The sequence below is a fragment of the Lytechinus variegatus genome, chromosome 7, assembly GCF_018143015.1.
Source record: "Lytechinus variegatus isolate NC3 chromosome 7, Lvar_3.0, whole genome shotgun sequence".
NCBI classification, from domain to species: Eukaryota; Metazoa; Echinodermata; class Echinoidea; order Temnopleuroida; family Toxopneustidae; genus Lytechinus; species Lytechinus variegatus.
This window is the reverse complement of record NC_054746.1, coordinates 34279485-34293504: the sequence shown is the minus strand read 5'-3', so window position 1 is coordinate 34293504 and position 14020 is coordinate 34279485. Positions and strand designations below refer to the sequence as shown.

General features: G+C 34.1%; 1 protein-coding gene across 1 annotated transcript in view; it reads left to right on the top strand.

Moving 5' to 3' along the window:
• LOC121419094 (transcriptional adapter 2-beta-like) overlaps nucleotides 1-13053 on the top strand; it is a 60674-nt gene extending 47621 nt beyond the window's left edge. The window contains exons 14-16 of the mRNA XM_041613402.1: nucleotides 8032-8105; nucleotides 8554-8616; nucleotides 9886-13053. Coding sequence (XP_041469336.1) covers nucleotides 8032-8105; nucleotides 8554-8616; nucleotides 9886-10008 — 260 coding nt within the window. The 3' untranslated portion in view covers nucleotides 10009-13053. The remainder of the gene's footprint in view (nucleotides 1-8031; nucleotides 8106-8553; nucleotides 8617-9885) is intronic.
• The last annotated feature ends 967 nt before the right edge of the window (nucleotides 13054-14020 follow it).

Below are 14020 nucleotides of genomic sequence, written 5' to 3'. Positions count from 1 at the left end.
GATTTGTATGACTAGGATACCTCATTTTCTTCAGTTCAGGTGTATGCTGCAGGATTATTGATATATTCCCCATTTCAGGATTACAGTTATACAATTCCCCCAACTTCATGATGCAATGACATATATTAGTTTGGCGTATAGGATTACATTAAATGGGGTTTTATTTAGCCAGTAAATAAAAGACGACAAGATCAAAAGTCGGGCAATCATGCATAAATTGCATTCATTTATAAACCAACAAAAATTGATAATTCAACCTTTCCACCTCATGCTAGTGGCAAATAAAAGAAGACATCATTCCTTCCGAATAAAGAGAGGTGTAATAATGCGGTTGACATGAGACCGAGTGACAAATTAAGATGCACGGGGAAGACTAAGTATGCATCTCATTGTTCCTTTGCACTTCGAGGTAGGAAATAAAGGGAGGGAAAAGATCTGCAATAACATGAATACAATGGGAAGTATGGGAAATATTTTCGGTTTTAAGCCTCCACTAATAGATAAGCATATTGTATCTCGACACTATTATATTTTAATCATGCGTGAAATTGCCTGTAAATATTGAGCAGATGTACATGTAGGTATTTGAGTCTAGATCTTCTGATTAAATCTCACAATCAAAATCTGAATCAAGTTGATACATGGGTCTTTAACCCCCATTCGGTCTTCTATATTTGAAAATACCTTTCAACATCATGCTTGGATATTCTCATAACATTCCTTGTGATAGACACAACCTTTAACAATACTAATAAGATCATAATACAGATATGCATGTCCTGTCTCCATCAGCTAAAGTTTTTTAATTATTCTGATACTTTTGATTTAGCACATTATCCAAATTAGAGCAATATCAAAATTATTTATACTGGAAATGAATGTACAAATTGCCAGTATTTTGGGATTTCCTATTAAAATTACAGTTGATATACAGGAATTTTTGTCAAAAAGGTGCTATATTTAATGAATCACCAAGCCAGTAACATGCATTCAGGTTTAATATGGCACTGAAGAATTCATTCATGGTACTATACCATCTTCGCTATACAGACTTGGAGTCTAAAATGAGCATGCACTGTCGCCATGATCAAATTTTAAGCTTCAGTGAGAGTTCCTCCACTTGGTGGAGATGTAGTTTCTTGAATCTTCAGATTAATGTATAAGAAAGCTGATTGGGCAAGCATATTAAAATTATGCCAATTGAGGCTGATGGAGAACTATCTACATTTGTTCTATAGCATTGACAATATACATCTTGAGATAGTTTGCATCCCTCTCTCCATCCTTTTCATTAAATAGTATCCCATCAAGACCCAATCCAGTAAAATCCATTTTTTATCCCATGACACATTTATACATTGTATAGCTTTTTCAATAGTTGATTGGAACACATTATCAGCAAAGCTTTGTGATGAAGATAAATACTAAATGAGTATCTATTACCCTTATTTTCCAACTACCCAATCAGTTTGAAGGGTAAATGCATTTTATTTTCCTTTTCTCCTGTTTTCATGGGAGAAATAACTTGTTTTTATCAAGGTACCTCTGATCGCTTATTCCCCCTTTTATTTCCTGGATTAAACAAAGCATGGGCTGTGCTATGTCATGCACAATTTAGCTCAAGAATAGTGCTATTAATGGTTCCATGAAGGAAAGTATAATAAGCCATTATCCTCATTGCTTTGAAATCAATGATTTTAATTTTATGTTGATTTTATATTGATGAGGTATTTTCTGCAATTTGTAACACTTCTGCGTCTCGAACCGGTCCTTGCATCAGATGAAAATATAAAGGGTAAACTATTAAAAAGCAGAGCTTGTAATTCATACTTTCCCCATAAATAAGTATTGTCAATTTTTTCAGTATTATCAATATGTTTTAGAAATTTTTTGAAAGCTTGATCTGCTTGTGATGAATATCAGTTTCTTGTTCAATATCTTAAATGCTATCATCACTGCTCAATTGATTAAATTTTCATAAGGAAAATTGGATGTCAACTCAATTTTTTGTTTTATTCTAATACATGTATAAGATATTTGAAAAGTGAACCAATGGGTCCTAATACCAATAATGTTACATTTTGAGTAGTTATAGCAAAAATAGAAGAAAAAATCTGACTTAACTTTGAGAGAAATTATAGATTTCAAAGATTTGTGTGACTAGGATACCTCATTTTCTTCAGTTCAGGTGTATGCTGCAGGATTATTGATATATTCCCCATTTCAGGATTACAGTTATACAATTCCCCCAACTTCATGATGCAATGACATATATTAGTTTGGCGTATAGGATTACATTAAATGGGGTTTTATTTAGCCAGTAAATAAAAGACGACAAGATCAAAAGTCGGGCAATCATGCATAAATTGCATTTATTTATAAACCAACAAAAATTGATAATTCAACCTTTCCACCTCATGCTAGTGGCAAATAAAAGAAGACATTCATTCCGAATAAAGAGAGGTGTAATAATGCGGTTGACATATGAGACCGAGTGACAAATTAAGATGCACGGGGAAGACTAAGTATGCATCTCGTTGTTCCTTTGCACTTCGAGGTAGGAAATAAAGGGAGGGAAAAGAGGGTTTTTAGGGCATTGGCCCAGTAACATTTCGGAGCAATTTTGTGACAAATGGAGAAATAATGTCTGCCCTTTTCCCCTGGAGATACTAGCCATCTTGACGAAGCATTGTTCATACGGGACCTGGCATACACCTATGGAGAAAAAAATGCATTGGAAAAAATTGCTAAAGCGTCTACATGTAGGCCTGAATTCACAAAATGGTATTGGAACATGTATTTAGAGTGTATGTTGAGAAGGGGTCCACTGATAGATGGCCTCAGGGTGCTTGATTCACACTTCTTGTTATGGTTTGAATCCAATGTTCATGTGTATTAATTTTCATAAATGGTGCATTTATTAATTCAAAACTGTGTGCTTATTAAAAATGCTCTAACCATGGAACAAAATTAATGTAAAGTCACCATCCTGTGATAAAAGCAGGTGTTTATGATTGGGGTTCCATGACTTAGGCTCTGGCGACAATTGCTCGGAGGAATAACCTGCATGTTAAGCCAGACATAAAACCCAACTTCCATAACTAAATACAAACCCTACTCCTAATTTGAACATGATTCTGAACCAAAAATTCTAATATAATCTTAACTCTAACCCTATGCCATCTGGGATATTAAGACCGGAGCAAATGTCACTGTAGCACATGTCATGTCCCCCATTATAATTTATTGGACATCTTGTCAATGCACATGCTAAATTATGCATTAATTAATACACAAAAATTGCATGCACCAAAGTTTTAACCACTGATTCAAACCACTTTAAATCCAGGCCTTAGTTTCTGAAAAAAATGAACACAAGAAGTTTTGAAAATAAAAGTATTTTTGTGTCTTATTGTTATATCATATATCAAAAGAATACACTGAACCCTGCACTCAATTCATATTGTTTGCTGCATCATTTAGATATTTTACCGTCTTTTGTATAAACCAGGCTTAAATGAGGCAATACAGCTGGATGGTAAGTGACATTAAAGTGGCAAAGAATTAGAGTAATGTAGGGAAATGGGTACAGGGCAGGACTTCTTTCTCCAGAATCCCATCAATTTCTTCTTCTTTTAGCCCTCACCAGACGACAAAAAAAACCTAATGCCTTGAAGAGAGATGGGGGAGACTGATTGAGTAGTCCGGTGATTCTCATACAAATTACTTTATAATCATCTTTCTCTTCTCACTAGTCTATATGTTGATAATTTTTTTCCTGTCTTCATCTCTCTACATTTCATTGCTATTGCCAGAAGTGAAAAAAATAATTGATGAAATTCTACTTGTCAAATGCGCTTGTATAGATTTTTTGTTCTAGATTTTTTTTCATGAAACTTATACTGAAATTTTAATAAGTTTATACATATGTACATTGTCTTTTGAATTCATGAGCAAATCAACTTTGTTCCCATTTTGGCTCTCTACATTTCATTGTTATTGCCAGAAGTGAAAAAAATAATTATCAAATTCTGCATGTCAAATGCGCTTGTATAATTTTTTTGTTCTCGATTTTTTTGGGGGATGAAACTTAATAAATTTTCGATGAATTTATTGATATCTACATTGTCTTTGATTTAAAAAGTAGTGCCATGTAAATCATATTGTTAATTGAAATGAGAATTATATGTCATTATTTGTCTTTTAAAACATTTCTTATGAACCCATTGAGCTCTATGTCTGGAATAAACTTGGCAAGGGTCTATAGAAATGTGATGTACCGGAATCAAATTGTGTTCAGGAGGTTGAAATAAAATCCCTCAAAAGAAAGATAATTGATCTCTACATGTTCATAGTAATAACATCTTGCTCAGATATCTCTCGGGATTTTGATTTATGGAGAAAATAATTTCACTTAATTCATATTTTGTCCTTTATTTATTTGTTTAAAATAATGGTAATATAGACATATAATCCATTGCGAGCAGGTGTCCGCAGTTTGGGTGGGAAAGACCTATAACTTTGTAATAATTCTGAGACCAAGATGAGATCAGTTATTTTTCAAAACAATTACTCCACCTTGATAAAATGTCAATATTTTGAAACCGAATAAATCTGTTGACAGAAAGCTGTTCACTTCAGAGCAAAATATTTTGACATTTTATATCAGTATTCCTTATATGCTGAGTGACAAAAGGAGGAAACTATGATAATAATATTAACTCATTGAGTGCTTCGTGCACGCTACGTATCCTACTATAACATGCCACACTCGTGCTCGCACGCCTACTATTGATTGCTTTGTGCTTGCATTGTTTCCTACCCTCGCCTGCTTCGTGCATGACTGCGCACATTCGGAATAACAATCATTGTTACGCCGTTTTGCATTGTATTGCGCATCGCATGCACGCCGTAATTAGCACTATTGTGTGCAGTGTGAACTCTGCTTTCTGACAGATAAACTTACTCACGCGGTTTACATTCGACTTTCGACTTTTTCGAGTATTTCTACATTTTTTACAAGATATGGCTCCGCCTCTGAGAGAGAAGAGACCTAGGTTTTTGATCCATACAAAACACTCCACAAAATGGAACTACTTGATACAACTCATATTTTAGCGGTAAAGATAATAACCAATCCACATAATGAGGACATCATTATAAGGGGTATGAAATTTCCTACAACTTTACTACACAATATTTTGTGGATAAACTAATCGTTAGAGAGTTACAAGCAATTGTAATCATGACTATTGGAAGGAGTGAATACGACTCGCGATCCCAAAATCAATGTGGCAAAGGGGGGTTTTGTGGCTGGCACAGGGGATTAGCATCGGATTAGCACTGTGGCATTGGCTTAGTAGTGTGCGTGGCATGTTAAGAGTATTAATGATAGTTTGTTCTTAGATATTTCTCATGTCTGTCCGATTTCACACTAGTTGCTCTCCACAATTACTTTATGGTGTAGGGTCAGGTTTTTAGGAAGAAGTTTTTTATGAAGACCTGCTATATCCACTTATAAAAAAAAACAGTAAATGACATGTTGTACAATGCATATCAGGTGTCAGATGATGCTCTACAGCTTCCTTTATTATCTGCTTTGAAATTTTGATTTTCTTAAGTAATATGGTAGCAATATTTATTTGTTCTCACTTCAATTTTTTGACCTATTTGAGCCTTTGGGAAAAGCAGCCTTGGCCATGTAAAAAAATCTTCCATGATATTCCTCCTCAAGTCCCTCTGGTAGCTTTCTACAATCCATCTTCCAGCCCACCCTACCGCTTCATCATTCCAAGTAGGTCATTGTATCCATGGCAACCAAATGGCTGTTATTCAATGGAGGAAATATATAGGAAACTTGTGAACCAACAAGCAAAGAGAAAGTTGATTTAAACCTACCGCTCTTGCCTGCCTTCCGAGCTCCTGTGTCCACGTTCCGTTCGGTTTTGTCAATTTGATTGACCCAAAAACAATATTTAAAGGTGACGTCACCAAGTCGCAAGATAGGCTGTCGTTGAAACAAGGCCTAACACTAACACAATTGTATTGATCATCTTCAAAATAACTTTTTATCTTTCTCAGTTTCATTTTAGAGAGTGCTTCATTTTGTCCAAAGTTATGATATATTTTTTGACTGTGTACAACCTCAATACAACCTCAACCTGTCATGTTGTATTCTTACTTTGTTTCGCTCTTTTTTTGTTGCTTTTTTATATAGATCTTCTTTTATTGAAATTTGTTTGAGCAATTAAGTTAACATTGATGTTTTAATTATTTGATATTAGAAACAGCAACTCACTTTAGAATGTAATATGGTCATGATCATGTGCACATTCTTCCCCATTATTTTTTGATAAAGTCAGAGGAGGAATGTGTTTCTGTATAGCATAATTTAATAAGATGATAATGAATTGAATTAAATTTCAGTTTAATAATAATAATATGCATTTATATAGCGCAAAAACTATATCTATGTATTCTATTGCGCTGCAAGAGCTTCCTAGGTGCTATACATACTATTGGAATAGATAGGTTTTTAATCTTAACTTGAAATTATGTAAATTTGTTGAATTCCTAATGTTGAGGGGAAGTTTGTTCCATAGTCGTGGGGCTGACATCAGAAATGACCTATCTCCTAGTGTTGCTTTAGTCTTATGTGAGGGTACTTGTAGTGTGAGTGTATCTTGTGAGCTACGTAGATGATGGTCATGAGATCGGGATTTCAATTTCATAAGATCTGAGATGTAACTTGGGGCCTGACCATTAAGACCTTTAAAAACTATCATTAGGATCTTAAATGTGATTCTTTGCCGGACAGGTAGCCAGTGTAATTCTTTCAACCAATTATTTCTAGATGTTATGTTGTATGAATGCTTTCACACCAGGGAATGTTACATAAAGATCTTTGAGGGTACAAGATTTTGTGGCCCCAAAAGCAATTTTATTTTAGATACTTATCTGAAAGGAGAAAACAAAATCTTACATGATTATTCTGAAACAAATACAGTTCAATCATTCTCCATGTGTATTGAAATTCATAGGAAAATAAGTTTCTTACTTATTGCAGTCTTGGTACTGAAACCGACTGCATCTTGTTTGAATTCATAACTTTCTTATTTTTTCTGATTAATTCAAACCTTATCAGGTTCTGAAGTTTGTCATTTTATTACAGTTGTGGTATTGCAACTGACTCCATTTTGTATGAATTCATAACTCTCTTATTTTCATTTGAATAATTCAAATCTTATAGGGTTCTGATTTTCTACTCTCTTGAGAAGTTGTCTACCCCTGTTGAATATCCAATCATAATCCATGTATATTAGAAACCCATTAGAAAGAAATGTATCAGTTGTGGTAAAGAAATAAGTGGTCTGCGATACTCTCAATTACACTAATGCTGTTTGAAAGGCTTCTTCAGTATAAGTAAGTGGTGAATCCATAGTCATAGAATTTCTAATTAATATGGGGGTGTGAGACAGCCCATACTTCTTATACTTCTATCAGAGTGTAATTTAATGCAGTGTTTTGTAGCCTTTTGTAGGTGATAGTTCATTTTTGTTATAGACATTTGTTCAGCCTTTATATATGAAAAATAAACCCTTTCTAATTGAATAATCAAGGGAGTAAATGAACATGAATTGCATAATTCTATTCATTTGAAGGAAAAAAGTACACCGTGGCATATTTTTTTCTTTTTTTAAATAACAGTCATACTTGTTTGTATAGCGCTTAACACTTTACCAGAAGTCTCTAAGCGTGCTCCAGTTAATGGAGCATAATTACCCTGGCTTTAACAGAGCAGCTTTTACATGCTGCGTTTCATGGAATAAATTCCTACCGGGTACCCATTCACCACACCTGGGTTGGGTGCAGCACAATGTGGGTAAATTTCTTGCTGAAAGAAAACACGCCATGGAAAACACAAACCCATGGCCCGCAGATTGAAAGACGAGAGTCATAAGCAAAGACCACAATGCCCCTCACAATTTTAATAATAATATCTGTAACATCATGTTTTACCTGTTCTTTCAGATGTTATAGAAGATGAATTTCCAACTCTGAGATCATCCCATGGATTCAACTACTTATCGGAGAGGGAAAAGAAGGTGAGTTTAGTTTCAATCTATTTTATCAATCCAAATTTTGATAACTCTTGAATTACATAATTTGTGAAATTCAGATTTTCAAAATGCTATAATAACACCGATGATAATTCATATATCAATTATTTTAAAGCCATCTCTCATTTTCTCTTCAGTTTCAATTTTTCTTCATTCCAATTTTACCCAAAAAAAAATGAAATGAAATACATTGCATTTGCATCATAAGGTAATGGGTCTTTATTATGAAGTGAGCCCTTTTTGTTTCATTATATTTTGTGTAAACCATTTCATATTTTTCATTTAATTTGGTTTTGAGTATGTTGGATATTTCTCAAACTACCAATAAGCAAGTATGTCCAGTTCTATGAATGTAGCTGATAGGTACTTGCATTAGGTGTACAATAATAACTTATCAGTTTTATTAATTAATATTTTATTGTTTGATCTTTAGCTCTGTTCCTCTATGAAGATGAAGCCAGCAAGATATGTCACTCTTAAAACACTCATCATCAAGGTAAATATTGTTAATCTGTATTTCTCTTAATACAACAGTTAACCTTCCAAAAATCAAAAACTTCATCTTGTTCATGTGTATTTTTTTTTTGGGGGGGCATTAGGATATTAATCAAAGTTTATCTCATTTTTAAAATCAAATATTTGATCTTTGTAAGGTTTCATACATTTATATCATGTACTGTATGTATTTGCAGATGACGTGTGTAGTAGTTAGAATATCATCAAAGGTTAATGTAAAATTCAGTCCATAATCTCAAGTTGCCCCTCCTCCTTCCTCAACAGAAAGAAATTATTGCGATATTCTTCCAGCTCTAGTAAAGTGAATACTCAGGGGATATCCATTTTGATGCGATATTTGGTTGAAGTAAACTGCTGATTCTGCAAATCAAAACATTTTAAAAGGGAATGAAATCTATGGAATAAGTAGGCTTGTGTCGAAACAGAAAAATCAAAGAATAAGAACAAAGAAGGTTTGAGAAAAATCAGACAAATAATGAGAAAGTTATAAGCATTTGAATATTGCAATCACTAATGCTATGGAGATCCTCCCATTGGCAATGCGACAAGGATGTTTGATGTCACATGTGAACAACTTTCCCTTTGATGGACTATAAAATACCCTCAAAATGTCTCTTTCTGCTTTTTCTTGTGGTGATGCAAACTCTTTATCCATGATGTATTATTTAAAAATCTGTATTACATTCTCTCCTGTAGAAAGAACACATGATCTATGGATAGATGTGATAAAAGAAGCAATTTAAGTGAAATGTATACTAAAGTAATGGGGAGAGTTGTTCACAAGTGACATCACACATCTTTGTCGCATTGCCAAGTTCAGGATCTCCATAGCATTAGTGATTGCAATATTCAAATGCTCATAACTTTCTCATTATTCGTCCGATTTTTCTCAAACTTTCGTTGATCTGTTTCTTTGATTTTATGTTTTCACCGAAGCTATCTTGTTTCAAAGGCTTCATTCTCCTTTAATATTAATTATTGTTCTTCGGACTGTCACTGTATGACTAGAAAAAGTATTTCACACCATCTTGAATAATTTTCTTGTGTATTTTATAAACTTATGGAGGAGGTCCCCTGTCTGCAATTCAAATTATCAATTTTAATGTGTTACCTAGTGTGTGTTGAATGTCATGAAGTATGCTTAGACTTTATTAGACCCCTGGGATATGTATTGAAATCATATTTTGACAGAAACTTTTCCGCATTGAAACTTATTCCTCGCCTCCTCTTCTCCCTTCCTCCCTCCCAGGACCATTACTTACGAAAACAAGGCATTCTTCCCAAGACCCGTTACCCTGGCAACCTGCACAAGTCTCATCGCAAGCGCATCGCCAACTTCCTCACCAAAAATGGCTGGATCAAGGCTAGTTGAGAATAATACTTGCCCTCCCCCCTTCTCCACCATCACTCCAAAAATTTAAAAAACCTTGCCTTTTTGTTGTTTTTTTTTCTTCTCCATTCAACAAAGGATAGATTTTGTGATGTTAGAGTTACCATTACAAACCATCACTATTTATTGACCATTTGCTATCTTGTATGTGTACATGTACTTTCCATGTATGATGTAATTCGGGTATTACCCTTTTGTACCTCTCAAAACTTAAACGCACAAGGCAGCCCCTGTCATGTGCAATTTGCTTTTACTAGTGAATTTTTGATCATCGATTGAAGGAAAACAAAATGTTCCTTGATTTATCAGGGCCCAATGTACATGATCGGATGATCAGCGGTGATGTTCTGCCAATTTAAGTGTATCTAGCGATCAGTCTTCGATGCAAAATGTCTAAATTGTGCCAAATTAGGTTTCATGATCTCCATGTCAGCTCTAACTTTCGCAATGAGTGATTCCTTCCATATCATTTACGTTAGATGTGTGTTCACCAAGTTCCCTGAAATTGCAATTTCTGTTCCAAAATCAAGTGAGAATTGTTCACTTGACAGGGAGTATATGTATTTGTATGAGCCCTATTAACCTACATGTAGCTTCTTATATTCAGGGATGGGAAACAGAAGGACTTATCTCACTTTGTGATGTTTTGTTTTTATTAAGGTATCAAAATAATCAGATACCCCTGCATTTCTGAAAACTATTAAACCTTGATTTTTGATTCAACTGTTAATTGCCTGTAGTAAAGTAATGAATGAAGGGGCTTGGTCATTTGAGGTATGTTAGTAGTCTATGTACTCAAGACTCTACTTGTGCTTATATTTGTCCTGCCATGATATGTGAAGTCTGAGAACAGAGTTAATGTTTGACAAGTACTGGTTACATATCACGTTGAAGATATAGATTAATTACAAGTCATGATTGATTTGATTAGTAGTTGATGACAAAAGCTGCTAACACTAAATATCTTGAAGAGAGCAATATAGATATAAATTCAGCTGTACTCTATTCAAGTAGGTGTGGCTGTCACAGAAGACCCTCTAACACCCCTCCCTGGAACAATAGTTATGCTGCTATAATCCTCCAGATCATATGCTATACTTTTCATAATTACAAGCAAAACTGATTATACATTTAGCTTATGGGCAAGTGAGATAAAAACAAATATGCTGTTTGTTAGTGTGTGATAACACAATCCAACTACTTGTATTACTTTTTCTTTGCCCTAAAGGATACCATGCATTTACCTCTCATAATTCAATTTTGACTAGGATTTATTGAATAATCCCTTGCATTGAATAATATATTTTCAGAAAGGAGTCTGGATTTTGTGTTAATATTTTTTTAATCCAACCAGGGAACATACTTATATCCACTGAAACAAGTATAAAGTAATTTAGCTTAATCTACGTAGGCAACTAATCCTTATATCTTATTGCAGAAAAGGTAATCATTTGGAGTAATTGCTTTCCTTCATATCTGGCTTTATCCTACAAATATGTTTGTGCCTTGAGCCTGAAATTATACTTGCAGTTGAAATTAAAAAAATCTTCATAAGTGATCAGTTAAGACTTAAAGCACTGAAAGAGAACAGTAAACCACTTTCCTTTGATAATATTCAACTCCCTTTTATTTAGTTTGGGTGGGTAATTTTACTCTTTTTCCCCCTAATTTGTTTGCAACTTTTTAATGGTAAGAAAGTGTACTTTTCTAGAAAAAAAAGACAGAAATATGCCTTCTAATTTAACGCCTAAATACTGATCTCTCTTCTTGAAAATATTTAGTATATATTTATATATATCTCTACACCATTTTCTGGAGACAAACATTATTTTTATTGAGATGAAAGTATAGAATAACGTGTTCCAATTTCCTACTGTGCCAAAGTATTCTTTTTCTCTTGCCCATTGCACAGTAGATCAGTTTTGGGTGTGACCTCATTGGCTTTATATCGTTCTTATAATGATAAGGAGTTCACACAAGATTAAACATATTTAAAATTGAAAGGCTGGTACAATATCAAAGGTTATAACAGCCATGATATACTTGAATTAGATTAAGGGTTACAGAATTAATCATAGTAGCAATGTTTTAAAGAAAGATAGAACAGTTGATCCATTGTTTCGCAATAGACTGATAGGTAGCAGAATGTATGTTCAAAATGCTTCCATGCTGTTTGTAAAGTGATTACAAGGCAAAGGAAAGTTCCTGATAATTTTTCACATTAAAAATGAAATCATTATTGGCGTTACTTCAAGCTAAATGTTTCATTAGCATTATCCGCATTGTCCTAATTCTGAGGTATAAAAAACACAAGATTCACAAGCTTAACTTGCATTTACCGACTGCCATATGCACCTATCTATTGTCTGCATTTTTAAAGGCTTGAAACCAGTGATTATTTTAATAGCCTGTCTATTCACAGGATGTTATTGATAATAAAGATTTGCTTGATAGTCCAATTAATAGGATTTCATGTGATGCTCCCTTCCACTCTTGTTAGTGAGTTGATTGTCAATATAATTGGTTTTAATCAGGAGTACAATTGTACTCTTGTCAGGCTACATTTACTATGACAGGGGGTATTTGGAGTGAATTAGTTACAGTCTGCCCCTGTCCGTGGTTTGTGGTGAGTGAAATCCCAATTTGCAACAAATTAATCAAACCTTCCATCCTGTCAAAGTCTGTGAAAAGAAAACATGCTTGACTTCACGTGGTAAAAAATAACGGATTAGAGTGTAGACTGCCTGATAAAAACCGATAAATGACTTTATTTTTTATCTTCAAAGGTGTTTTTATGTGAAAAATAACATTAAATCATAAAGAGATTGTTCACAACATTGCATGCAGATGTCAAGCCCACTGGTGCATAGATGATAAATAATATTTTGCTCATCTTTGAGTAATATTGATTCCTTATAAAATACTAACTTATAATCATGCATATGTAGGTCAGTTCACTTTTGCTTGGAAAAAGACTTAATATTTGACAGGAATGTCATGCAGGTTTTGCTAATTTATCAGCAATTACACAATTTCTTCCAGAATCTTATGGCATATATTTTGTATTCATACATACAGGCACTTAATTGATTGTTTTACTGGATTCTGTACAAACTCACTTTAAACATGTTGCTTCAGCTGGCAATTTTCTTTCAACTGACCACTGCAGTTTCATTACAAGCTTTAAGTAAAACATGTAATCATTACCTGCTAAAAAGAACCTTTGTTCTAGAGAGGATATGATGTTGTACAACGCCTACTTAGCTTGTTGTACGCGATCAAATGGGAGGCTGAATGTCACACATTCGTACCGTTGCACACAAGACGTACCATCCAAAATGTACCATTGCACGGCTTTAGGAGGTGACGTCACAATGCGATTTCATTGAATAAGATGACAATGCGCGTAAAACCTGCTGGCTAAATGCGCGGTGCTGTCCAAGATCATGTGCGCTTGTGGGCCCGGCTTGTGGGATTTTGCTTTTCGCTTTCAATATTTTTGCTCCTTTTTCATAGATTACTGGAGGGAAACACTCTTCTTTTTTTCATATTTTCGCTAGATTCCGAGGCGTTGTACAACACAAATAGCGAATATTCTTATTCGTGCAGTGGTGCAAGATTTCGCATTCGGTGAAAGAAAGAAACGCTCTATTCAACTCGGCTAACGCCTCGTTGAATAGAGCATCTTTCTTTCACCTCATGCGAAATCTCGCACCATCGCACTCATGCCTATTCGCTATTTGTATATTATTAAATACATGTTTGCAGCTGATTTTGTTTTGATATTGCAGATAAGTGTTATCTTTCCCAGTCTGTTTACCTTCTAATATGCACTACCCAAAATATGCAAGTATGTTTTAAATCCATCCAGTAAAAAAGGGAATCATTTATAGTTTCAGTTTTTACTTCTTATATCCTTGTCCTTCCTTCAGAATAAACATATCATCTTCTGATTTTTTTTTTCATTATAATACGTTCAGTAATAGTTGTTTAT